Raw genomic sequence first — 27,782 nt, forward strand, 5'->3', positions numbered from 1 at the left:
ACAAAAGGTATGTTGACACACCCAATTTACAATAATAAAATCAGTGACATTGATGGTCTACGTATTAATAATTTACAATAATAATAAGCGACTTAAATTGTCAGTTTACACAACATTATTATTTCACATAATAGCTATTGCCAACTGTATGTTGACAATAGCTTAATATAATGTCACTCTTAGTATATTGACAATATTTAATTTACAATGAATAATTAGTGACATGTATTGATAATTTATATAATATTATTTTTCATATTTTCATATTCCTAGATACCAAATTAAACAAGAATAAACAATAATAGTTTTACACTATTGTATTGTATGACGACAGTAAGAAACTAGGAACATTGACATTGTATCCGGAAACGGAATAACGATTCTGTTTTAAACATCACAACAAACATTTACTTCAGACTCCCAAGTTTATGATTAGATGAATTTTAGCATAATAATTATGTATCCAATTTTATCGTAATATAACACGGCCATACTGACAAGTACTTCGCTCCCGAAGTACATAGGGAAATACGGAGAGAAAGGAAAAAAAATCCTTATGTTTTGTTTTTTTTTTTTTAATACCATTCGGCAATAATAACATTTGTCCCTTTTAGGATTAAAAACTCTTGTCCCGTTTGGGAATCTCAACGTTTGTCTCATTCGGACATCTCAAATTATTTATTATTATTATTCATATTACCATTATAAATTTACTATAATAGGTATGTATTTATTATTACATTTACCATATTTATTTATTTTATTTTTAATTTATTTACCTTTATTATTATCAATATTTGTTCCATTCGGAAATCTCAAGCTCGTCCCATTCGGGAATCTCGATATTTTGTTCCATTCGGAAATCTCAAGCTCGTCCCATTCGGGAATCTCGATATTTTGTTCCATTCGGAAATCTCAAGCTCGTCCCATTCGGGAATCTCGATATTTTGTTCCATTCGGAAATCTCAAGCTCGTCCCATTCGGGAATCTCGATATTTTGTTCCATTCGGAAATCTCAAGCTCGTCCCATTCGGGAATCTCGATATGTGTTCCTTTCGGAAATCTCTTAGTTCGTTCCTTTCGGAAATCTCTCAAGTTTGGTTTTTTTTTTTTTTTTTTGTCCCATTGGGAGTCTTAACATTTTGTCCCATTGGGAGTCTTAACATTTGTCACATAGTGAGTCTTAACATTTTGTCCCATTGGGAGTCTTAACATTTTGTCACATAGTGAGTCTTAACATTTTGTCCCATTGGGAGTCTTAACATTTTGTCACAATATAGTGAGTCGTAACATTTTGTCCCATTGAACTTTTTGTCACATGGTGAGTCTTAACATTTTGTCCCATTGGGAGTCTTAACATTTTGTCACAATATAGTGAGTCGTAACATTTTGTACCATTGAACTTTTTGTCACATGGTGAGTCTTAACATTTTGTCCCATTGGGAGTCTTAACATTTTGCCACATAGTAAGTCTTAACATTTTGTATCCTTAAAATTTTTTTTTTTTTTTTTTTTCTTTTTTTTTTTTCTTTTTTTTTCTTTTCCCTTTCCTTCCTCTCCGTTCTCCTTCTGTCATTTAGCATAAATTATTAGTATGTTTTATTATAATTCGGCCATCTTGATAAGTACTTCGTTCCCGAAGTACATAGGAAAATAGAAAACTGCAGCCCGTGAAATTAAATCAACTACGGCAACAAAAGCACCGACACAAAAAAAAAATAAGATTGTGCCATTCGCAAAACAAAATTCAATGATTCAATGTCAATGTTACTGTCATAAAAACTAGGATAGACGTCAGACCGAAATTAGAGTAGAAGATAATATGTTTTCTTTGTTGATTATGTCTTATAAACAAGTGTAGTGTATGTACATCAAACCAACTCAAAACAAGAATAAATTGATAACACGTAACGTAGGTATTTATAAAATTAAAATGTTCTGATAGCATTACTAAACAGAAAAAAACTTGAGCAGGTAATCTGCTTTGCGTTGTTTTAAGAAAAGGAAATTAGTTGAACGACAAAATTGTTCGAATGGACAATCTCTTGTGTTGTTTTAAGAAAAGACAAATAGTTGAATTATTTTAAGAAGCAAAATAAATAAATGTAGTTTATGTTTAAGTTTAATTAATCAGAATAAGTTAATTTCTTCAAGTTTTGAGCTGTAAGTACGGTGCGATTTCTTAAAAGCAAACGTACTGATTTGTTTGTTTTTTTTTTGTTTCGGTATATCATAACGTCCTAAATGATTTCACATCTACATATACTTTATCAAAAACCGTTCGGCCAATCTGACCTCTAACTAGACTTATTCTTATCCAAATAAATTATACCACAACACGTGGTTTATCTAACTAAATAAAATCTTTTATGATTACCCTCACAAAAACTTTTTCATAGAAACAATACCACAAACGTGGTTTTAAGATCACTTTAAAGCAGCACATAATTAAACTTCACTTATCTTTCACAATTGGAGCGACGCGACGTTTCGATCAGCGGTGTCACACCAGCACCAAGTGCCGTTGACAACAGCGTTGCCCATCGCTTTGTGATCATCGGGCACCAATACCAAGTGCTGCCGATGACAGGCAGTAGCCTGTTGCTTCGAGGAGAAGCCGCATCCACGATTGCTAAAAGCATTTGAAAAGTATTAGTATTTCGACAAGAAAAGAATTATCGTATCCCACTTCTGATGTGAGATTTAGATAAAGAGAGGAGAAGTTAAGGCAGTGGGCTTTAATAGTGATGATAAATTAAATCCAATGATTACTAATGAAAGTTATCATTTATCAATTATTTGTCAGGTAAGGCCAAATACTAAGTAATTAAAAATCAAGCAAAGCATCTGCTGTATTATTTCAAAGTAAGAATCCTAATCATCTGAAGCTTCTATAATAATTAGAAGCTAACAACCTAGTGTTTACTTTTATCTCAATGTATAAAATAAATAGCACAAGAGGGTAGGTGATAAATACAGAAGTAAAACCAACCAAGTCGAATAATAATTGAATTGTATTGTTCAGCATTGATCTATTTATATTAAAATGAATCTACCACCCATTTCGCTAAGGTGTTTAGTCATGGAGAAGAAAGGGCAAAGAAACTCCATAACACACATCTTTTAAAACATTAGAACGTTGAGTAAAGTAGTAGGTACATATTTGGTACACAGTTACAACAGGTAACCTACAAAAGGCAAATGATTACATTACATTATAATACAATATAAGAATACTTAACTTCGGTAAGGTCCGCTGTGTTTGCTCTGGGCTGTCGATACAAGACTGTCCCCTCTCTGTCGAGGTAGGGTACTTTTATAACACTGCCATCGCAAACAAGGCGGATATCGACTATCACATGATCTTAATATTAATCATTATTTATTTTAGGTTTGTTGACAAAAGGTATGTTGACACACCCAATTTACAATAATAAAATCAGTGACATTGATGGTCTACGTATTAATAATTTACAATAATAATAAGCGACTTAAATTGTCAGTTTACACAACATTATTATTTCACATAATAGCTATTGCCAACTGTATGTTGACAATAGCTTAATATAATGTCACTCTTAGTATATTGACAATATTTAATTTACAATGAATAATTAGTGACATGTATTGATAATTTATATAATATTATTTTTCATATTTTCATATTCCTAGATACCAAATTAAACAAGAATAAACAATAATAGTTTTACACTATTGTATTGTATGACGACAGTAAGAAACTAGGAACATTGACATTGTATCCGGAAACGGAATAACGATTCTGTTTTAAACATCACAACAAACATTTACTTCAGACTCCCAAGTTTATGATTAGATGAATTTTAGCATAATAATTATGTATCCAATTTTATCGTAATATAACACGCGCGCTCATACACACTCTAAAGTAAGAATATTAATCATTGTGATTGCATATCTGGGAAGAGACTGACCCCCATGACACGGGTTAACCTAGTTTGGGGGTCGAGGGTAATTTTAAGCAAAGTTGTAATTGGAACAAATAAAGATTTATTTATTTATTTATTTCAGGCGAGTCAGCCAGTAGTGGGCGGGTACCGACGGCGCAGCTCGGGCCAGGGCGCGATCTGCGACCCGGAACTTGACGACAGTGGAAACAAACTCGTCGCCCGGCTCGAGGACGACGCCTTCATCTCTGAACAGGATCTGGTAAGTTCGGACATAGGACGCGATAGCTTATTGTCAGATTAAGTACCTATAATGCATAAGTTAAAATGGCGCGTGAGGAGTCATTTTTGACGGACTATAATAGTGGATAAATGTTTGAGAAAGGTCTATATTTGCTCTGTGTCAACTGTCATGTCATAAGTACGGTTTGCCCTTACATTAAGGGACTAAAATCGTACCTTTGACAAATATAGACATTTCTCAAACATTTATCCACTATTATAGTCCGTTAAAAATGATTTCTCATGCTCTATTTGAACTCTATGCGTCAACTGGCATGTCAAAAGTACGGCACTTTTAAAATAAGGACCAAAATCGTACTTTTGACATGAAATTTGACAAAAAGTTAAAATGGCGTGTGAGGAGTTAAATTTTACGCATTTTATAGCGTTTTGCAACTTGCAAGTGAGAGAATCAGCAGGGCGATTTCGAAAAACTGCATCAATTATTACAATCGCAATTATTGTGATTGGCTGAATTTGTGCTATTCTTGTTGCAACAATGCATTGTAGCCAATAGTGAGCGAGCGTCAACTAATCAGAAGTGATTGCGATCGTGACATTGTAGCTGTCATTCTACCGCCAGTAAGCTAACACCATTTGACTGCATTCTTTGTTGGGTCTTTAAATAATGACACAACACGCTTGTGCCGTTTTAAGTTATTATTTAATGACCCAATCGACTGAGAACTGGCAACCGGTACTATCTCGATTTTATCAACTTTATAGGATGAAGGAACAACTTGTTTTATTAGCTAAATAGTGACTGTAGAGTGTAGATGCCTGCTAGTGTAGGTGGATTCTTGCTAGTGTACGTGCTTTTTCATATTTTTATTCCAAGCTAGATAACGGTGTTGAACTGTAACACTGCGGAGTGCGAAATAGTGAAGAAATCGTCAAGAGTTCGAGATAGGACATGTTGCCAATTCACAGTCGATGTGCAGTTTTAGTACAGAAACTTTAGGCGGTAAATACGTACGTGGTAAATGGTAAACGTGTATAATTTCTGTTTAAACCGCGGCCTGTGGTTTAGGTCTAAAACAAAGTGCCAATAAATAATAATAAAAAATTGCTTCTATTGCTAACTAGCTGTTGCCCGCGACTTCGTCTGCGTCCCGCGACTTTGCCTGCGTCCCCCAAGAACTGTCTTTCCCCGTGGATTTTCCAAAAAATTCTTTTGTACAAATCTTGTTCTGGCACAAAAAGCGTACACATACATTGCAGCGATTCATATTTATTTATATAGATTAGTAAAAACTAAACTCCATGAAAAAAGAAGCCTAACTTTAGAGGTTGCCTGAAAAACAGCGCTGAGGTAGTGTATCCACATACACTACTATAGCATTACGCTGAGGCAATTCCCCTTTTTTAGGACAGTTTTGCGCCACAGACACGCATTCGGGTTTATGCCAGACAAGATTAATTTCTACTGTATTATTAATTTTTGTGTTAAATAATAGAAAATAGAAAAATACTACTATTATTATTAAGTTATGAGAAAAATAACTGTGTCATTAATAAATGAAAAAAAAACTAGTATACACAACTCCTTCAAAATGGTTTTAACTCTAAGCGCATATTACGCAAAACGCACACAATGGTCTAAAAGTACGGCGAAATAGCGTAGTAAAAGATGATTGACTTTTGTCCTCTGCGGACAATAGCAATGGTCCCTCGTCTGTGTCCTTGATGTATTGTTTGTCATTTATAGGAGGAGAACATAGAGGCTACGGAGAAGGGTCTTCCTCACGCGCCCACCGACACGGCGGAGGAGCAACAGGAGAAACCACAAAATGGTACGTGAATACGGTATTTACGGTATTGTATGTCAAAAATAAATTATTTCTTATCTATAGGTCTTCTAAAATATGTAAAGTCTTTTGTTAGTTTCAAGTGTAGTAACTAAAGATGGGCGTTATTGGCTATTTCTGGCAACGGTTAATCAACAGTTATTTAGTTTCAATACCAATATTGATAACCGTTGCCGAATATCGGTATCAGAGTTGTGTTTCAACTAATTTAATATGCGCAACGCGCAGCGGTTTCCGTTGTAGTAACTAAGCTAGCTGCCGTATCAATACCGTCTGTATAGCTAGCGCGCGCATATTCACTAAAATAAAACCAATTTTTCTTTCATGAATATCGTGAAGTAATCACAACCTTAAGTTCATAGCAGCAAAGTTTAATTATAATGATCATTGACATAGGTCAAACTACAGTGGACGCCTGCACGAATAGTTTGACACAATCCAGTTAACCAAAAACATTTCACGAAGATTGATAAACCAAAGAGGGCCTTATCTCTATTACTCTAAGGCTAACTGTTTTAAAATTGAGAGATCAAAGTGTAATGGACAAGTACTTGTACAGTTAAGCCTTAGCTTAATAGAGATAAGGTCGGCTTTGGTTTATCAAGTTCTTAGTTACTAAGCCGGTAGCCAATAACCGCTCCTTCTCAGCTTTCAGTGAAAAAAAGAAAGAGAAGGCATAATTATTGCGTTTCTAGTTACCAAAAAACCAAACAATGCATTGTCAGTTGCCAGTTGGCAGCGTTGCGTTGTCAGGTGGTTCGTCATAGATGTTAGCTGATAACCGTTGTTAGCTACGACAATAACGCTACGGTACGCTATAGGCACGGCAGCGGTTTTCAGTTAAGTTAAGCTATAGCGGACACATGTCTAGTAGTAACCATTTTAAATTATCGAAAACTAAAAAAGTCAGGACTCGCGCATCGAGTAAAATCGTGTTTATATTTAGGCAATGACTCAATATATCGCCGGCCCACTACTGAGCATAAGTTTCTTCTCGGAATGAGAAGGGTTTAGGCCAAGTTCACCACGCTGGCCAAGTGCGGATTGGCAGACTTGACACACCTTTGATAATATTATGGAGAACTTTTCCGTTCGTTTCCTCACATGTTTTCCTTCGCCGCAAGTGACATGTAAATGCTTGAAACGCACATATTTCTGAATAATAATTTTAAAAGAAAATTAGAGGTGCGTGCCCGGAATCGAACCCCCTGACCTCTCGAATAGGAGGCGGACGTCTTAACCTAGGCTATATAACCACTAGGAAATTTTAAAAACTTATACTCACGTGGATTAAGTCAAGGACATGATCTAGTACTAATATAAACGTATATTGCAGGAGTGTACGATCGGTTCGAATTAGAAAAATTAGAGGATAAAGACAAAGAGAAGATCGACAATGAAGACGAGGAAGAACCGATTGGAGTGTCTCCTTGTGGAAGGTAATTGTTTTGATCCAAAAATCGGTCCTTTCGAAGGTTTCTCGGGTTTCGTATCCTAAGGATGTCAACGGGACCCTATTGCTATGCCTCTGCTGTTCGTCCGTCCATCTGTCACCGGGATGTATCTCATGAACTGATGAATAGGTAGAAAGTTGTCACAGAGTGTGTATTTCTATTGCCGCCATAAACAACAAAAAATAAAAATTTCAAAATGGCCGCCATGCAAATCAAAAATAAATAAAAAGCATATTATAGTGATATATCTGGTACGATAGTAAATAAATAAATAATTTTTTATTCATTTAAACTTTTACAAGTACTTTTGAATCGTCAAATGCGTCTATAGTGCGCGACAGGTTGAGATCGCAATTGGGAGCGTCCCTCCGCCTCATACCCCGATTGCCATCGCGATCTATACCACTGGTACGAAACCCTTCGTATGCGGTGTTTTTGACCGGTTTTTATTCTTTCTCAGGTTCTTCAAGTACGATAAGGAAGTTGGTCGAGGGTCGTTCAAAACAGTCTACCACGGTCTTGATACACAGACCGGGGTCGCCGTGGCTTGGTGCGAGTTACTGGTATGTTTTTTCATTCTTCCTCACTTCTTCACCTATTCTTGATAGGTAAAATACGCTTTTATTATAACCTGAGTACAGGTTTACAGTACTTAAAAATTAAACAAGCTTAACTGAATGAATGAATAAAATGAATGATATATGCTTTATTGTACACCATCATAGAAAAAGTAATAAAAGTAAACCCTTATCACTTTGAAGCAATCTCTGCCAGGCTACTACTGTATTCTTAGTATAAGATTTTACATCTCGAGTTCAACGTTTAAAAGAATTCGAGCGACATTGTTGTGGAGCGCGAATGTTTCGACGTTTGAATGGGGATCCACAGGCAAAACTGAGCTCAGAGGGCGCCACAAGACGCCCGGCCAATGCAAGCTGTCATCTTCATAGTTTCTAACTTATACTAAGGAGCTTAGATAGGTTTCATCAGCATAGCCGGTTCCGCAGATGATACTACCTCTATGGCCGTGTCGCTTATGCGCCATCTGTCGGGATAAATTGGCATTGTGAATCCCCATTTTATCAACGTTGGTGAGATGAAAGATTTCATACTAAGCACACTGATTAATAAATTGATGCTTTCATTAATTATTACAGGAGAAAAAACTCAACAAAACGGAGCGTCTCCGATTTCGAGAAGAGGCTGACATGTTGAAGAAGTTACAGCATCCGAACATCGTGAGATTCTACAACTACTGGGAGGGCACCGTCGCTAAGAAGAAGAACATCGTTCTCATCACAGAGCTCATGGTCTCTGGCACGCTCAAAACGTGAGTACGAGAGTAGCTGTTTAAAAAAAATATTAGCCATGTTTATCATTACTAATATTCCCCTTTTCCCTCCAAAAATTGTGCTAGGAGTAAGTACCACAATAGTGCAACAGGTGGGGTTTGAACCGACGACCTTTCGGATTCCAGTCCGCTCCTATAACCGTTGAGCTATCGAGGCTTCAAAAGCATATCAAGCTATTTTTTTAAAAAAAAGCTCTTTTTTTTAATACTTTTACCTAGTATTTAAAACCCTTTTGTATTAATTAAGCATTAAAATGCCGATGGAGAGAGCTATGCTTGGAGTTTCTATACGTGATCAAATCAGAAATGAGGAGATTCTTAGCAGAACCAGAGAAACCGACATAGTTCAGCGGGTTGCGAAGCTGAAGTGGTAATGGGCAGGGTGCATAGTTCAAAAAACTGATAGACGTTGGGTAGGACTCTAAGATGCTAGAACCGGAAGCGTTGGAAGATCCCCCACTAGGTGGACAGATCTGACTTGGATCAACGTTGCTTAACCAGCACAATCAATCAACACCAAAAGATAAACTTTTTTGTTGCAGATATCTCCGTCGCTTCAAGCGAATAAATCCAAAGGTGCTCAAGTCATGGTGTCGGCAGATCCTCAAGGGCCTCAACTTCCTACACTCCAGAACACCACCTATCATTCATAGGTAAGCAGCCTAGGTACAACAAAAAAAATCTAGAATAGGTATCGGGCTCCAATAAGCTTTATGTTTAAGCTATATTAAAAAAATCTCAAGTTGAAGATTTCCTTTAAATGCGTAGACGGAGTAAAAAATCTAGACAAAGCAACGTTTGCTTCCCATTCACACTAAAAAGAGAGCACAGATAAAGTTACTAATGTGATAAACAGAGACGCAGCTAGCCTATTTTTTGTCCCTTATCGTGTAACCGATTTTTTTCAAGGAATACAACTTTAGTTGCATAACAAACTTTGAGAATTTGTGGCATCATTGTATTTCTCATTAGTTATTTACTTGTTTTCACATAAAAAACGTTTAATACAAATATTGTTGATCGGTTAATACAAATATTGACTACTAAACAGCCTCAATAGCTTTAAGAGCCTCAATAGCTCAACCGGTAAAGGAGTGGACTGAAAATCGAAAGGTCGACGGTTTAAACCCCGCCCGTTGCACTATTGTCGTAGCTACTCCTAGCACAAGCCTGACGCTTAGTTGGAGAGGAAAGGGGAATATTAGTTATTTAACATGGCTAATATTCTTTTTAAGAAAAAAAAAAAAAAAAAAAAAAAAAACAATGGTAATTGTCATGTTATTCATCGTTACGTCGAGCTATCGCTATCTCAGTCGTGGTTACACAGTACTTTAGTCTAGCTTTTTTATTCAGTCTACGTTTAAATGCTATCACTATGTATATGACGTAGAGAGTCTATGGAGCCTCTACGTGATATACATAGTGATAAAGCAAAATAAGCAAAATAAGCAAAATAAGGAGACCAAGCTGAAATTGCGACTCGTTATATTTGCTGTACGTGTTAACTGTCATGTAAAAGTATGGTTTACCGTACTTTTGACATGTCAACACAGCAAATATGGCGAGCCATTTTTCAGATTGTACGCGTAGTAAAGAAATTTGTATGAATTTGGCAGAGATCTGAAATGCGACAACATCTTCATAACGGGCGGCACGGGCAGCGTGAAGATCGGCGACCTGGGGCTCGCTACTCTCAAGAATAGGAGTTTCGCCAAGTCTGTGATTGGTAAGTACTCGTTGATCTCTATAAGAGCGCCGCCTACGAAAGTAAAGGGGTCATTTTTCTCCTCTTCTTTTTACCTGACTACGGCAAAACCAAAAGGAGGGGTTATGATTTTAGCAGTCTATGTTAGTATGTATGCAGTGGCGTGCACAGTGTTTGAAGCCAGGGTAGGCACTAGTTAGGTAGAAACCTGTTTACTGGCAGGTCATAATGAAAAATATGCATTGAGCTATTACAACTGGGGTAAGGAGTGCATTTATGCCTCTATGACCTGCACGCCACTGTATGTATGTATGTAGGTTTGTAGTGATGTGTGTTCCACCGTGGCGCCTAAAATACTGAACCGTTTTGATGAATGAGGTGCCAATCGATTTGTTATTATAGCCCGGGTGACATAAGCTACATTTTAAATGAATAAAATCAATAAGGCTGTTGTGGCACCCAAAAAAGTGGGGGTCTTTTTTTTTGCTATCTTATCTAGTATACTACCGCATTAAAATATACCAAGCAACAGAAATACAATTTTACTATAATATTTCAGCGTTTAAGACTATCGTAGTCTGGTTTTAGTTTCAACTTTTTATATTATGTTGTCTATGGCATGTGCGGGGTGATTAGCTAACTCAGTGATCACCACTGAATATTTGACATTTATTTTTAATCCATTGAAGGTTTGTTACGAAAAATTATTTTGATGTCACTCAGTGAAGACTCATTCATTCATTTTATCTGCTTTTGTTCCAGGGACGCCGGAATTCATGGCGCCCGAGATGTACGAGGAGCACTACGACGAGTCGGTGGACGTGTACGCCTTCGGCATGTGCATGCTGGAGATGGCCACCGGGGAGTACCCCTACAGCGAGTGCAGCGGCCCCGCGCAGATCTACAAGAAAGTTGTCTCGGTGAGTCTGTGAACTGACGACAAAAGTAAAGAGCACCAAAAGACACGACATCCGCGGGCTGATTAGGTAAAACGTTGCAATAGCGACAGCAACGCAACAGCACTAACAATGCGACAGTTCATAGACTCCGATAGACGTTGAACTAGAGCTCGATTGCTACCTGCTCTGTAGCCGCGCGCTGTTACGTGTGACGTTTGACAGCAATCACCCCGCCGCAGATTTTTCACGGTTTTGGAACCAAATAAATCAGCGCCACCTCTTAGATACTAATGAACGGACCCATTTGAAATCCAGACGTTACTGAGGTGCTAAAGCACCACTGAGTCGGTCCCATTTTGTTTGTTCAATAGCCCTGTCCATACGAAATAGTATATAAGTCAGTGTATAAAATTTAAATATTATCACAGGGCGTGAAACCACAAAGCTTAGAGAAGGTCACGATACCAGAAGTGAAGGACATCATCGAGTCGTGCATCAGGCCCAACAAAGCTGACAGGTAATATATAATCAACTTTGCATACTTTCCAGTGAATTTTGTTGTACATGGAACAATAAATCATTTCAGATTGTGATTGTAAATGTTTCTCTTCAAAATGTAGGCCGAAAGTGAAGGATCTGCTCAACCACGAGTTTTTCGGCGAAGACATCGGCCTTCGGCTAGAGATCGTGGGCCGAGACCTCGTCACCTCTTCAGACATCACAAAGATAGAGTTCCGATTGAAGATCATCGATCCTAAGAAAAGGTATTCATCTAAATATATAAAACGAAAAGCTGACTGACTGACTGATCTATCAACGCACAGCTCAAACTACTGGACAGATCGGCTGAAATTTGGCATGTAGATAGCTATAATGACATAGACATCTGCTTGCAAAGGATTTTAAAAAAAATTCAACCCCTAAGTGAGTAAAATAAGGGTGGAAATGTATGTAGACTCTTTATACATTTTCTTTTTTCTTTCAAGGTCGTTCACCCACAAGGAAAACGAGGCGATACAATTTGAATTTGATATGGAGAACGATGATTGTGAAGAAATAGCCAAAGACATGGCCAAGTCTTGTCTCATCATGGAGGAGGATGTTCGCATTGTTACCAAGCTCCTCAAGTCGCAGATTATCAGTCTTAAACGGTGAGTAACTGTCATATTTTAGGTTCTAGAAGGAAGAAAATGGCCAAAGTCATAAGGACATTGCTAAAAAAATGGTCAAGACGTGTTTTGTCATAGAGCAGGATGCTTGTATGGTTATCATTTATCAAGCTCCTCAAGTCGCAGATTATTATTAGTCTCACACGGTAAGAACTATTATTTTTTGGTACTAGGAGGAAGAACATGGCCAAAGGCATTGCTAAAAATACGATCAAGACTTGTCATAGAGCAGGATGCTCGCATTGTTATCATTTATAAAGCTCCTCGATACGCAGATTATTGTTAGTCTCACACGGTAAGAATTATCATATCTTAGGTACAAGGAGGAAGAACATGACCAAAGACAATGCTAAGGGCATGGCAAAGGCTTGTCTTATAATATAGCAGGATGCTCCCATTGTTACCAAGCTCCTCAAGTCGCAGATTATTAGTCTCAAACGGTGAGATTTTAGGTCCTAGGAGGAAGAACATGGGTAAAGGCGTTAATAAGGGCATGGTCAAAGTCATTGCCAATGACATGACCAAAGATATTGCCAAGCCTTTTCTCATCATGGAGGAGGATGCTCCCATTCCCCATCCCATTTTATGAAGCTCCTCAAGTCGCAGATTATTAATCTCAAACGGTGAGTAACTCTCACATTTTAGGTCGTAGGAGGAACGACATGGCTAAAGTCATTGCCAAATACATGACCAATAGATAATGCCTAGGATATTAGGTATAATAGATATTGCCAAAGGCTTGTCTCATCATGAAGGAGGATCGCTTTGTTAGTTAGTTATAAGTTCCTCAAGTCACAGATTATTATTAGGCTCAATCGGTGAGTAGCTTAGTCATAAAGAGCATTACTCGCATTGTCACCAAGTTATCAAGTCGCAGATTAACAGTCGCAGTCTCAAACGATTACTAATATCGACGGAATGAACATACGAACAAGTCAAACTAATAAAAAGGGGTTTGAATATTTTAGTATGGAGAGTGGCCTTCACATATTTTTTCAAAATAGCGGCCATGCATAAGACCTGGTAACCTGTAAGTACAGGTTTAATGCGAGGCTACTATTTTGGAAAAAAAGAAAAATGACTGACAACTAGGTAGGCAAAAAAATTCGAAGCCCTTTAAACAGATATGTCCAGATTTGCAACTAGCGTGGCCCCCTCAGTCCCTCCCGCTCAAGCAGATTTTCTTACTTGTGAAATGTGAAGTGTAGAAGGAATCTTCTACACTTCACGTTGTTTGTCAAATACTCACGTACAAATACATTTTGACAAACAAAAAAAAGTGGCCACGGTGATAAGGACAAAGCATAATCATTTTGTCACGTTCTAATAAGAGCTTAAATGCATTTAGCTATCTCGCTCTAACAGTAAGTGTCACACGAGGGCTACTTCTAACAGTCCTTATTCTGAGCGTTTAAAAGATTTTGAAACGTACAACCACGCGAAGTCGGTGGAATAAGTTAGTCAGTACCCTTATTATAAATGCGAAAGTGTATTTGTTTGTTGGTTTATTGGTTTGTTAGTTTGTCCTTCAATCACATCGCAATGAAGCAACGGATCGACGGATGATTTTTTGCATGGGTATAATTTAAGACCTGCAGAGTGACATAGGCTACTTTTATCTCGAAAATTGAAAGAGTTTGCACGGGATTTTTAAAACCCTAAATTCACGCGTACGAAGTCGCGGGCATCAGCTAGTAGTCAATAAATGCTATTTTAATTAAATTAAATTTTAAACACTTTCAATTTCAATGTCTATAACAAGAAAATGTTAATAAGTAGAGTTGATAGATATGCCGTATTCCGTGCACGCCATGCTCTGCTCGCGATCTTTGCGCAATGTCAAGGCCGATTTGTTAAACAGTTGTACATCGTAACATTACCAAGTTTTATATTTATTTATTACTAGACGATACCCGCGACTTCGTCCACGTGGATTTAGGTTTTTTAAAAATCTCGTGGGAACTGTTTAATTTTCCGGGATAAGAAGTAGCTTATATCCTTCCCCGGGGTGTAAGCTAACTCTGTACCAAATTTCGTTAGAATCGGTTGAACGGATGGGCCGTGAAAAGCTAGCAGACAGACAGACAGACACACTCACATTTATAACATTATAGTATGGAAATATGGATAGTATGGATGCATAATTTAATATATAAAAGGAAAAACTGACTGACTGATTGACTGATCTAATGCACAGCTCAAACTACTACCGGACGGATCGGACTGAAATTTGGCATGCAAGCTATTATGACGTAGACATCCTCTAAGAAAGAATTTTTGAAAATTCAAACACGCTCCGGTTTAACGAGCCCTGTGCGGTGTGTGCGGGGCGTTTCCTCCCCGATTGCCATCTCAACCTGTCGCGTACTATAGGCTAAATTGAAATTAATTTAATTTACATGTTAACATCAGGTGACCCGCCTGCTCGTTTGCTCGTTATCTCTATTTTAAAAAAACGTATTTGTATTTGATATTAATCAAACAATGAATAAAATATGTTTATTCGTATCGATATATTGTCGTATTGCTATCTTGCATTATGAAACTACTAGCTGTTGCCCACGGCTTCGTCCGCGGCGAATTAGACATTGTAAAAATCCCATGGGAACTCTTTGATTTTCCGGGATAAAAAGTTCCCCGGGATGCAAGCTATCTCTTTACCAAATTTTCTTCAAAATCGGTTGAACGGATGGGCTAGCTGAAAGGCTAGCAGACAGACGGACATACTTTCGCATTTACATATAATATTAGTATTGATGTAGCATACATATTGTATGTTCAGTGAGATAAGACCAAATTAATGTCTCATTCATTAAGTACAATCATAACAATAATATCGTACTTGCTTTGTATTGACCGCTTTATTCGTTGTAGATTACCGATTCTTCCGAATGGTATTCAGTGTACATCATTGTGTCTATCGCTTTCCATTGATGGTTTTATTTCCAATTGAGTACTAATTGTATTGAAAAGTAGTCAATGTATATTGCTTAAAATAAGCTTTACGGGAGCATGAGTCAGTAACACCATTGGAAATAAGTCGCGTGTTCTTTCATCGATGGTTTTATTCGTGAAGGATTACGCATTGTTTTGAATAGGGTTCAATGTATGTTACTCTTTGATAATTACGTAAGAACGCTATAATTGAGTGAGGGTGCATAGATTAAGTCGCGACCCTGAATTCGTGTTTCTAATCATGTCGGTACTTGTAAACGTAATCTTTGATAGCTTTATGCAGTAAAGATCAATTTTTAATTTGAATAAATAAATCAAATTCAGAGTTCAGAGAGATTCAGAGTTTTGATTTGAATTCATAATTATTTGGTTTAATTCCGGCTTTCTTGTGTCGTCGGAGTGTCGTCTTAGTGGAGAGATTTTGTAAACCTACTTGTACAACCCAATTCAATCTTTCAGGTTTTTTTAAAAATTTCAGTATGTTACCATGCGTGTGTTAGAAATTGAATCGTATTGACTTGCGTTAGGTACGTCAGCATTTTTCTAGATTTCTAAAAGCTAATAAGTAATAACATTAGATTTTGACCTCGAAGTTTTCACCCATCGCAAAATCGCCCGACGCATTTTTCACTTCAAAATTTTCGCTAGTGTCAGGTGGTCCTGTCCTGCGGTCGGTATCCTACTACACAAACTAAACTATGTATAAAAATGCTACATTGGCGTCAATTCTGATGTTTTTTAGTATTTAGAGTATCTACATGTTTTTCTTTTTAATATTGTTAAAAAAGGACGGAAAATGAATTTTAAATTTAAAGACTCGAAATTTTAGTGCTCTCTACTTTAATTAATATGCTCAAGACTGGCACCTAAAGTCAGAGGTTTGACAGTTCTAAATTAATTTAGATCTGTCTGACCTTTTTTTATTACATTGATTGGTAAGAAAAAGATGCGGGTGCTTTAAAATTGTGTTGCGCTCAGAATCTGTACCAATATCACTTAAAATAACCGTCAACGTCAAAAATGCAAATATGCGTTTGAAATCCATGACGCGATTCGCTCGACCAACTCTCGCATAATATCAACATAATATTTCGAATGCCCATTCCGACGCTTCAATGCGCTCAATTAATTGCTATGACGCGCTATAACTGCACTGACATAATGTATGCCGCGGATTTGTGCGACGTATCGGCCGGTAAAGCGACGCTATATCTTTTTTTTTTTAAATAAAATAAAATTATTTCTCCGTAAAAGAGGTCGTTCGTTATCGGTTTTATTGCTATAGTTTATATTCTAATGTTATAGATGCCACGTGCTTTCTGTACTGTGTTTTATTTTGTTGTTGTATTTTGGCAAGTCCTTCACTTGCCAAGTTGTGATTTTTATCGGCGGTTGTGTTTTGTTTATTTATAGATGACAGTGACGTAAGTTAACATTCTATCTCGCTCTTTTATTTCATGCTTTTTTCCACTTCCCGTTCACCCCTAGTTTACACTAACAAACAAGTTTATTAAATATATCTTATAAATCTTAAACAGTCCTATAAAATATTACAAAGTAGATTAAACTCAATATTTATACTAGTTTATTTATACTAGTTTCCGAAATGTAAAAAATTTGTTAGAAGAATGTCAAATGTCAAACTTGTATTGTCATTGTTTCAGACATATTTTGTCTCTATTTTGTGTTAGCAAATAAAAGAGACATCAAAAAAAATAGTATTTTTCAAGTTTTTATGAAACTTCATTTTTCTTAAAATGTGAGATTGGTTGGCTCTTTGACACGACAATTTGTTGCTAGTTCTTTTTGATAGACGGGCATTCCGGACCAGTCCTAGGTCACTTGAAGTTTATATGAATAAAAATCTATTTCTATTTACCTAATCTATTTATCTATAAACTTCATCCGCATGGACTACACAAACTTCTAACCCCTATTTACCCCTTTTATTTTTTAATCTGACAGACTTTCATACAAATTTCAAATCTCTTATTTTTCTACTTTGGGGCTAAATTTTTCATAAACCATGATACACGTTTTCTTAGCGAATGCCTATGTCATATCATAATAGCTATCTACATGCCAAATTTCAGCCCGATCCGTCCAGTAGCTTGAGCTGTGCGTTGATAGACCAGTCAGTCAGACAGTCAGTCACCTTTTCCTTCATATATACTATAAAATTTAAAATTCAAATTATTTATTCAAAGTATGTACTATTGTAGGTACTCTTTTTGATAGTCCGGTTATAGATGATAGATTATGATCACGACCCTCAGCAATGACAATGGCGCTGAGAGAGAAACGAACTCCGATAAATAATTAATCAGGCAACGTCCTTATGATTGTGAGACTAGTAATATGGTCTAAATGTTAAATTGATAAACGATTTTATTTGACCCAAATTTTTATTGTTTTACGTTTTTTTTTCAAACAAAAAAATACGATTATATGGATGAGGTATGGTAGCTTATGACATAATTATCATACAAAACAAAAAGGAATGTATTTTCACGGACTCGGATCGGATGAGTGCGTAACCGCCGTAATTTTAGATCTAAGGAAATAGGTAAATCAATTTGAATCTGTAATAATCAGAAACGATGTTCAATAATAAAGATTATTTTTGTAACTAGTTTCCAACATGGCATTGAAAAAAACTTGTAGGCTGTAGAAGTCCAATTTAGAGTTCATAAACTTGTGCGTTGCCATGACTACGGGGATCGCGTAGTATTTTGTACCGTTAATACCAATCAGTTGTTAACCTTGCGTGCATCGGGTCGTATACCTAATTTGCTGTTTTAGTTTACTTTGGAAACCTTTATTCACAACTAAAGCTTTTCATTTGACAGTGAAAAAATTACTGTTCTATGGTTAAACTGGAGGATACCCGGCGTGTGATATAACTACGTTAAGAAAAGAATTTGCCTAATGCATGATTTTAGTGGTCTAAAACCACCTTCACATTATTGCCTTTCTAATGAAACCGGTTCGGGACACATCGGTTGGATGGTTTCAAAGTCTATAACGGACACAGGTAGAAACATTTTTTGTGTTTTATTATACATAGAGATTGGCGCCGATTCTCTTGTCTTTCTCTTAACTAAAATTAGAATATCTGCATCTTTTTCTTTTTAATATTGCTAAAAAAGGACGAAACATGAATTTTACATTTAAAGACTCTAAATTTGAGTGCACGCTACAAATTTAAACAATAGGCTCGCGACTGGTAGCTAAAGTCACGAGGTTTGGTAGCTCTAAATTGAATTTAAAACTGTCAAACTGTGTCTGTCCTTTTCATATACTATATCATTTATTAGTAAAAAGAGGATGCGAATACTCTAAAATTTTGGTGTGCTCAGAATCAGCACCATTGTCTCTTAATAGTAAAATAAAATCGCATTCTGTTTTTTACAAGACTGCCCAAAAGAGGAGTGCCCAAAGATGTTTTCAGGGTTCATGTATGTATGTGAGTGTCTTTGTTCTACCATAACTTCTAAATGCCTGAACAGATTCGGATGTATGGGATATAAGTATTTTAATTATCCTAAGTCCTAACATCCATTTTCAATTATAAACAAATTTGCTTTTTAGTTAGTTTTTTGGCAGGCTGGTCATGATTTTAATTTTTTTTAATTACGACTTGTCTGGTGCACCTACCTACTAATCGGACGTATTTTCTGATAAACAATTCAACCCACAATCTAGACAAACTGATTATAGATGGGCGATTACGGTACAATGTCGCATCGTAAAAGAAATATCCAAGATATAATAATCGGGATATTTTTAACCTTTTGCATACAGTCCCACGACACTAATGTTGTCGCGTGTCGCGGTCGCGTAACACCGTCGCGCGTTGAGGTCGCGAACCGAAAAATCTACCGACAAAAGTCAGAGACAAGACCGAACACAAATTACATAGGTACAAATCTTTAAACCCGTGTAATTTTAAAACTAGTTATTTTGTATGGAAAACTGGCAAACTGGTTAGTGTCTAGAATGTCTACAAAATTACATCGAGTTATAGTACGCGACAGATTGAGATGGCTATCGGGGTATGAGGTTAATTTACATTAAATCATCATGGACATCCGGAACCAGATAGTGCCCAAAGTGGGAATGGTGGTACCGGTTAAAAAAACTTTTTTTTCTAAGCAATAATGTTCCTGCCTTGTTAATTTACATCTTCTGTACATGTTTTTAGGAAGTTGATTCAAGTGTGCTAGGTCATAGACCGAAAATCTGTGTAGATTGTTATCATGCTATCTTCATATAACTGGAAAAGGATAACCTTGCGTGCCTACCTCGACCGAATAATTACTTAGTACTTTTGTATGCTAAAGCCAGCGAGATAAATGTTTCTAGATGACTAGATGGGGCGCGTCATAGTAACATGTTCCATCGAACATCAGTGTCCGCACTCCTGTGAATCGTAAACAGTCCGTTTGTAAACATTAAACTTGCGCGATAACTGCGTCTAAAGAGGATTACGATTGACCGGAGAACATGCTAGTTACTAGCTAGTATGAAGCGCCCCATCTAGTGCAACATTTATATCACTGGTAATTACAAAATATGAAGACCTCGCTCACGATTTTACCGCCATATGGAATGTAATACCTATTTGTATGGGTCAATGCTCTCTCGATAAAAGAGCATAGAAATCCTCAAGACGAACTTGTGGAGATTTCACGCGGCTTGTGGGTCAAGTACCGGACGTTACTTGAGTACTTGAGATTTTTAAAACTTATGATTTACTAGCTGATGCCCGCGACTTCGTCCGCGTGGAATTAGGTTTTTCAAAAATCCCGTGGGAAGTCTTTGTTTTTCCGGGATAAAAAGTAGCCACTCTCCTGTCAGATAGAGGGATTGACGTGATTTTTTGCATGGGTAATATAGATATATTACCCATGCAAAAAATCACGTCAATCCGTTCCACCGTTGCGACGTGATTGAAGGACAAACCAATAAACAAACACACTTTCGCAATTATAATAAGGGTACTGATAATTCTGAGGAAGTTTTTATTTTATCGTGCAAAATGTTGAAAAAATACGACCGTATAGTACGGAACCTTCGGTGCACGAGTCTGACTCGTACTTGGCCGGTTTTTTTTTTTTCAAATCCTGTGGGAATATGATTTACCGGGATAGAAAAAGCCTTCCCTAGGACACAAGCTATCTATGTATCTTTCGTCGAAATCCGTTAAAGAGATGGGCCGAGCAAAGCCCAGTAAAAAGAAAACAAGTGCGAGTCAGGCTCGCGCAATGAGGGTTCCGTACTACAGTCGTATTTTTTCGACATTTTGTACGATAATTAAAAAACTGTGATGCATAAAAATTTAAAAAACCTGTTTTAGAATGTACAGGTGAAGACCTTTCAAATGATAACCCACTTGATATAATATATAGTTATATCACTTCGAAAGTTGAAAATACTAATTATTAGTTCATGACCACAATTTAATTTTTTTTGTGTGATCTAACCCTATATTCACGGTTTTCAGATTTTTCCCCAAATGTCAGCTATAAGATCTACCTACTTGCCAAATTTCATGATTCTAGATCAACGGGAAGTACCCTGTAGGTTTCTTGACAGACCGACAGACAGACAACAAAGTGATCCTATAAGGGTTCCGTTTTTCCTTTTGAGGTACGCCCTAAAAAAGCAATATATAGGATGAATTTGTTGTTACAGCGAAAGGAGTGAGAAGAAGGCCCAAATGCTGTTCAACCAAGAGATTATCAACGAGCAGAATCAGCAGCAGCAGTTGCTGTTAGAGCAGCAGTTGAGACAGGTTTGTTTTTCAGTTAACATGTTAACTGCGGCACTAATCTTATGGAAATTTCAGTTGGTGCGGATGTGTTCACTTCCGTCAGGACAGATAGAAGGCGCGTTTCTAATAAATGCCTTTTGCTAGTTTAAATCCCCTCCAATTATAATTTGAGTACCTTCAAGACAAGAGTGAGAATAGGCATCTTTTAGGCTAGCGCGCTCCACCTTAGGCTGCATCATTTAGAGCCTCGATAGCTCAACGGTTAAAGGTGTGGACTGAAAACCGAAAGGTCGCCGGTTCAAACCCCACCCGTTGCACTATTGTCGTACCTACTCCTAGCACAAGCTTTACGCTTAATTGGAGGGGAAAGGCGGTTATTAGTCAACAATTAACTTGGCTAATATTCTTTAAAAAAATCAAGTCACTTGCCACCGGGTTTGATTGCAGCCAAGCGCTAGTCTATAAATTAAAAAAAAATGCAACAGCTTCATACTGTGTGTCATGCGACACTGACCGCTGCCGTGATTGACTGACTCAAAGTAATATTAGTATATTTTTATTCAAGCGGTGATGCCCTAGTGAGCTCTCTTCTCCTATTTGTGAGGTCAGGGATTCGATCCCTAGCACGCATCTCTAATTTTTCGGAATTAAACATCAATTACTTAAACGGTAAAAGAAAACATCGTGAGGAAGCCTGAATGCCTAAGAGTTCATCATAATGTTCTGAAAGGTGTGTGAAGTGTACAAATCGGCGCTTGGGCAGCATAGTGGACTATGCCCTTCTCATTCTGAGAAAAAACTGTGCTTAGTAAACAGCCGGCTATGGGTTGATCATGATGGTGGATCTGTCAACAGTTTGCCATTTGCTATTTGCGAATCAATCAATCACTCAATCAGCCTGTTTGCGTCCATTGCTGGACATAGACCTTTCCAAGAGCACGCCACCACACACGATCCCCCGCCTTCCTCATCCACCCACTTCCCGCTATCTTCTTCAGGTCGTCAGTCCAGCGGGTTGGAGGCCGTCCCACACTGCGCTTGCTGATACGCGGTCTCCACTCCAGAACACGTCTGCCCCATCGGCCATCGGTTCTGCGGCAGACGTGGCCTGATTCGTTAGACTATGTTCCACTCTGGTTCTCCTACGAATTTTGTCCCTCAGATAGATACCCAACATAGCCCGCTCCATAGCCCGCTGAGCGACTTTGAAATTGAACTATTGCTTTGATTTGAACTACTTACTTACTTACTTTGAAACAGCTTACTTTGAACTATTTGACAATGGTTTGAAATAATTTGTGTTTGAAAACAGTTTCATACTTATTCTAGGTGAAAATGATCCAGAACCAACAGCAAGCTGGCCCTGTGGATCAAGTAAAAGCCGGACTACTTAACGGCGTGGGTCCACAGCCCAGCTTAACGTCTGTGCAGTAAGTTTATTTATTTTCTTGCAGTTGCTTTATTATTAAAAAAAGCTTAAAGGTATGATTCCGAACCACGCTGCACGCAGCAGCGCTACCGCAACAGTGCTGTCACCAGCTGTCACAGTCCTGTCGCTGCACTACTGGTCCCCATACAATCTCTATAAGCTTATATGACATTACATTCCGAGCTAGGCAGCAATGTCGCGGCAGCAATGTAGCGGAACATGACATCACATGGCGTGACAGCTGGTGACAGCACTGTTGCGGCAGCGCTGCTGCATGCAGCGTGGTTCGGAATCATACCCTAAAGCAAATCGGCTCTTTTCGGTACACACGCGAGCAATTTCTAACACGACAATAATAAAAATAGCTGGACACTTTCATACTGGTGACCAGGTTCTTTAAATGCACACTAACATAAATAAGCGTTTTTTTGGTACATGATTTTACTTATTTTAAATTCTGAATATGAATGAAACCTTTTTCAAAATTTTAAAATTTCGGTTTGCCGTCAATGAGAATCGACCTTTACTAACTTATCTGAACATCACAGATTGATCATAAATTTCGACCGTTAAATATTTACTATTTGTTTCAGACTGGACCAGCAGTCTCAACTGCTGCAAGCCCAGCAACAGCTATTCCAGCATCAGTTCCAGCAGCACCTCTCCAATGAGGAGAAGGCCATGAAGCTGTTCCAGCAAAACCTCATGCAGGCGCGCGTGTCGCCCAGCCTTGCCGCCGACCAGCAGCTCTTCCAGCAGCAGCAGCAACTCCTCGAACAGAACCTCAAACAGCAGGTGATGATGGAACAAAACCTCCTCAACCAGCAAATGCTGGAGCACACCGTCAGCAGCCAGGCGCTGATGGAGCAGCAGCAAACGCCTCTGCAACCGGGTCTACTGAACCAACAGTTCGTAGCTAACGAGATCAACAACCAAAACCAGGTGCTCCAGCAGCACATCATCCAGCAGCAACAGAACATCATCGCCCACCAAGCTGCAGCCATCCACCAAAAACAGCTGGAGGAGCAACTAACAGCCCAGGAGAACATGATGACTGGACCTCAGCCGAATCTCGTTGCAGGCCAAGTATTGGACCCATCCCTTCAACCATTACAGAATATATTAGCTCAAATCATTCACAGGCCGGATTCCTTGCAAGCAAGGAAGGAGTCCGAGTCGGAGCAGTTGCAGCATCAGCGGCAGCAGCAGCAGGTTATCAATCAGCAGCAGGTCCTCAGTCAGCAACCGGAAAACGTCGAAATCCAACCAACCACTCAGCAGGAAACGGATGCCCAGCAAAGTAAAAATTTCGCAAACGCTCAAGTTCAACTTCCCACTAGTCAATTTAATTTTCAACCAAATCAGCAATTTATTCAGCCGAGTTTGTTACAAGCGGCCGTAGACCCGGTTATATTGGCGCAGCAGCAGCAAGTTGCACAAGCGCAGCATCAGGTCGCTCAAGCTCAGCAGCAACTGAACATGCAGAAGCAAATGCTGGCCCAGCAGCAACTCGTGTTGCAGCAGCAGCTGTTAGCCCAGCAACAGTTAACGATGCCGGGGCAGACGCTATCACCGCAGCACATAAGAAACTTGCAGCAGCAGCAATATCTAGCACAGCAGGAGATGCAATTGCAAACTCAACAAAACATATTAGATCAGCAGAATTTTGCGTTGTTGACACAGAAGCAGCAGTTAATGGGGCAGCAGCAGCAAAAAGTTGAGGAGATGTTGCGGTCGCAACGGCCTATGTACACCAGGCAGGGATCCGAGCAGAGTCAGATGAGTTCTGCGGATGTTCACGATCAGCAGCAAACATTAATCTCGGATCAGTATCAGCAAAATCAGCCGCTGCAACCCCAAATGTCCGTAGATCAAATGCAATTCCAAAATCAGCAACAGCAACAGCAGCAGTTTTTAGAAAAGCAGATGCAAAAACAGTCGTCTGAAGAACAGTATCACCAAGTACATCAAATGCAGGGACAATCCCTGCCACATAATATGCTGGTTCAAAACTTCAACCAGGTTCAGCAGCATGAGAGGCAGATATCTAGTCATGAAGGCACTCCCGTGCAGAATTACCCTGCCAATCCTCTGCAGATGTACCAGCAGAATCAGCCTGGACAAACCATGCCGAATATGGCATATCAAGAACCGTCAATTGCAAACTCAGTTCCTAGTTCGATACCTCAGAATCCGCCCGCGACGCACTATCAGCAAGTTGAAAACGTTCCGCAATCGCTTCCTACGTCAATACCCGCTCAAATTCAGCAAGAAATTTCAATAAGTCAACCCCCGCAGACAAATCAGATTGCTCAAGCAAGTCAGCCCCCAACCAGTCAGATGCCTCCAACAAGTCAAGTTCCTCAGACTAGTCAGCCCCCACCGAGTCAGCAGGTTCCTCAGACAAGTCAATCCCCTCCAAGTCAAGTTCCTCAGACAAGCCAAGCTCCAGAAATGGTGCCGCAACAGCTCAACATCCCTGTGGAGGAAGGAATGACGAACGGTGGGCAGAAGGAACAGTTCCACACGCCAATGACGGAGTTCCCGTCCGGCGCTACCCATCAAGAGGCTATTCGGCAACCAGAATTAAGTTCCGTGGAGGAAAAACAGGCGGAGACTCAACAGGAGGGTGAGTTACTGTTATGTTATATTATTCAAATTTTACGGCAGTGTTGCGAAACTTATTGCGTTTTTTTGGACGAATTGACACTACTTTTCTTAAAAGTGTTTTTGGTATTTTCGATCAGAAGTGTCAGCCAACCGGAAATCTGTTCGATTGCAATGATTTGAAAAAATAATTAAAAGGATTCAAATAGAACTGACAGTTTCTTTGCAAGGTGAATTGGTCACGAATACACCCGTATCCGCGTTTTTTTTTAGTTTTTCACCTGTTATTGACATTGTAACAAAAATTTAAATCATGATTATTAATTTTGGCCTATTAACAATGGTACTGGTTTGGATGTTATCAATCTCTAAATTAAATTAGCAAGTTTAAATGTACCTCTTTCACAACTATCCCATGGAAAAAGGTTGTATTTACTTTAAAACTTGTCGACTTAGTTTAGGGTATTGTGTACCAGTGTATAGTCCTATTCCTTTTTAAAATTAGAGTTTACACATGTTGGTTATATGTTATATACTTTTCAATAGTTAAATGAATACATTTTTATGAGTGTAATCAGTAATGTATGACTACTAGCTGGTACCTTACATACTGTCCATTCCACAGCAGGTACAGCAGTACCTTCGCCCATATCGGGTGAAAAGAAATCCCGGGGTTCGAAAAAGCGTTCCCGTGAGAAGGAGAAGTTCCCGCGCCTCACCGTGCTCACCGTCAGTGACAACAACACGGTGGTCGAGTGCCAGCTCGAGTCCAAGGCCAAGACTGTCACCTTCAAGTTCCACGTGCCTGATGTCAACCCTGAGGAGCTGGCCAACAACTTAGTGAGTAGATTTGAAATGAAATGAAATGAAATTTATTTATGACAACAATGTCGGTTTACAGTTTAGTGTCGGGAACCCTGAAGTAAGTTTGATAAACCTGTGTCTCGATTGACCCTGTGATTCGAACGTGAGATTTTGTGAACATATGAATGTTTAACTTACATAGTTCAGGCGAAATTTGGTCCTGCGTTTGGCAGAATTGTTATCGGGTAGATATGAAATTCTCGGGCCCTTCAGCTTATATATTATAGTTGAAAAAAGTTATTGAAAATTTTCCTGAGGACACAAATTGAAAAATAAAGCTTTGAAAAGGGATTTTTGGGTGCAGACAAATTCTTCCTCAGGTCGAAAAATAAATTCTAAAAATTTGATGTTTCCGTTTCTTGATTTCAATTTATAAAAAAAAATCGCATACTAAATGTGTATGAACACAAGAAAATTTCGAACTACGGACAAAGACATTTCTCTCAGAATAAAATTAAACTTGAAAAAATATGTGAATACAGGTGGCGAACAATTTACTACCTGAGTGGCAAAGCAGTGCGTTCACGGAGTTGATCGGCGACATCGTGCGACAGTTGCGCGACCCCGGCGCGGCCAAGCCTCCCCTCGCTCCCCTCGCGCCGCCTGAACGACTGAGGCTCAATATTGATAAGGTATTTTACGGTATACAATAAAACCCTATTTCCGTTTAAGCGGAGATGTTGACCTAGATTTGACAATGATTTCTATCCAAAAAATTTTAAATCCGCGAATTCCTTTTTTTGAACTCTTGAAGTTTAGTGTTGAAAAATTAGAGGAGGATCCCTAATTTTTCAACACTTAATCCGCCAATGTAATTTTCTGTGACCTTGTAGTACGAATGCTGAACGAAACTGGCAAAAATAAGCTAAACTCTTTTTCAGTCTGACTACGATTCCGAGACGACGGAGCGAGACGAAAACCTAACGGACTCAAATCAGGACAACTCGGAATGCACCACTCCCACTGCGTCACAGGACAGTATAGCACTGGCCGAGCTGGTTGACGAGCCCGAGCCGCCTCCCCTCGCACACGAGCCGCGCCCGCCCGCGCCGCTCCCCGCCGTCGCGCGAAAGATCAGCACTGCGTCTTCCATAGGTAACACGGAGCCCTACAAAAGACTTATGTCTCTACGTCATACAATCATATGTTTTTTGAAGCGAAAATTCTTACAACATAACGATTTGTACGCATTTGAGCGTACCGCACCGCATCACCGTTAGGAAGAGAAATATTTTTCACTCTTATAGTTTCTTTCACCTCTTCTAGTCACTGCGTATGCTTTGCCCGCCACAATTGACATAGATTTGGGGACCGAAACTCACTCTCCTAGTTTCTTTGTATATGACACCTTTCTGATATAAATAACTCTGGTAAAAGTACCAGGTTAGCATAACACGCAGGTGTCTAATTACATGATGACAGTTGTTTAAAGACTGGAATTTTCTGTACGGTCAAAACTACTTTCACCGAAAAATTCGTAGAAGCTTCGCTTCTGTCGATTTTTTAATAGTCCTCTAAGGTAAATTATAACATCTTTTTTGCGTTGAGGGTTCAAAA

The 27,782-nt window shown here is 38.6% G+C and overlaps 1 protein-coding gene across 13 annotated transcripts in view; it reads left to right on the forward strand.

Annotated features, from left to right (window-relative positions):
• Nucleotides 1-27,782, forward strand: part of LOC117993172 (serine/threonine-protein kinase Wnk-like) — a 63,546-nt gene that overhangs the window by 21,277 nt on the left and 14,487 nt on the right. For 11 of the 13 annotated variants that reach the window (XM_069506442.1, XM_069506450.1, XM_069506451.1 and 8 more), the window contains 17 exons: nucleotides 4,051-4,188; nucleotides 5,917-6,001; nucleotides 7,353-7,455; nucleotides 7,931-8,033; nucleotides 8,628-8,800; nucleotides 9,364-9,474; nucleotides 10,438-10,547; nucleotides 11,289-11,446; nucleotides 11,854-11,942; nucleotides 12,046-12,189; nucleotides 12,412-12,576; nucleotides 21,247-21,346; nucleotides 22,655-22,755; nucleotides 23,348-25,383; nucleotides 25,987-26,201; nucleotides 26,708-26,857; nucleotides 27,107-27,320. In XM_069506442.1, the coding sequence (XP_069362543.1) occupies nucleotides 4,051-4,188; nucleotides 5,917-6,001; nucleotides 7,353-7,455; nucleotides 7,931-8,033; nucleotides 8,628-8,800; nucleotides 9,364-9,474; nucleotides 10,438-10,547; nucleotides 11,289-11,446; nucleotides 11,854-11,942; nucleotides 12,046-12,189; nucleotides 12,412-12,576; nucleotides 21,247-21,346; nucleotides 22,655-22,755; nucleotides 23,348-25,383; nucleotides 25,987-26,201; nucleotides 26,708-26,857; nucleotides 27,107-27,320 (4,195 nt within the window). Of the gene's footprint in view, nucleotides 1-4,050; nucleotides 4,189-5,916; nucleotides 6,002-7,352; nucleotides 7,456-7,930; nucleotides 8,038-8,627; nucleotides 8,801-9,363; nucleotides 9,475-10,437; nucleotides 10,548-11,288; nucleotides 11,447-11,853; nucleotides 11,943-12,045; nucleotides 12,190-12,411; nucleotides 12,577-21,246; nucleotides 21,347-22,654; nucleotides 22,756-23,347; nucleotides 25,384-25,986; nucleotides 26,202-26,707; nucleotides 26,858-27,106; nucleotides 27,321-27,782 lie in introns of those variants that run through there. The other 2 variants (XM_069506448.1, XM_069506453.1) reach the window with 2 other exon arrangements.

Source organism: Maniola hyperantus, chromosome 23 (genome assembly GCF_902806685.2).
Source record: "Maniola hyperantus chromosome 23, iAphHyp1.2, whole genome shotgun sequence".
In the NCBI taxonomy this organism is placed as follows: domain Eukaryota; kingdom Metazoa; phylum Arthropoda; class Insecta; order Lepidoptera; family Nymphalidae; genus Maniola; species Maniola hyperantus.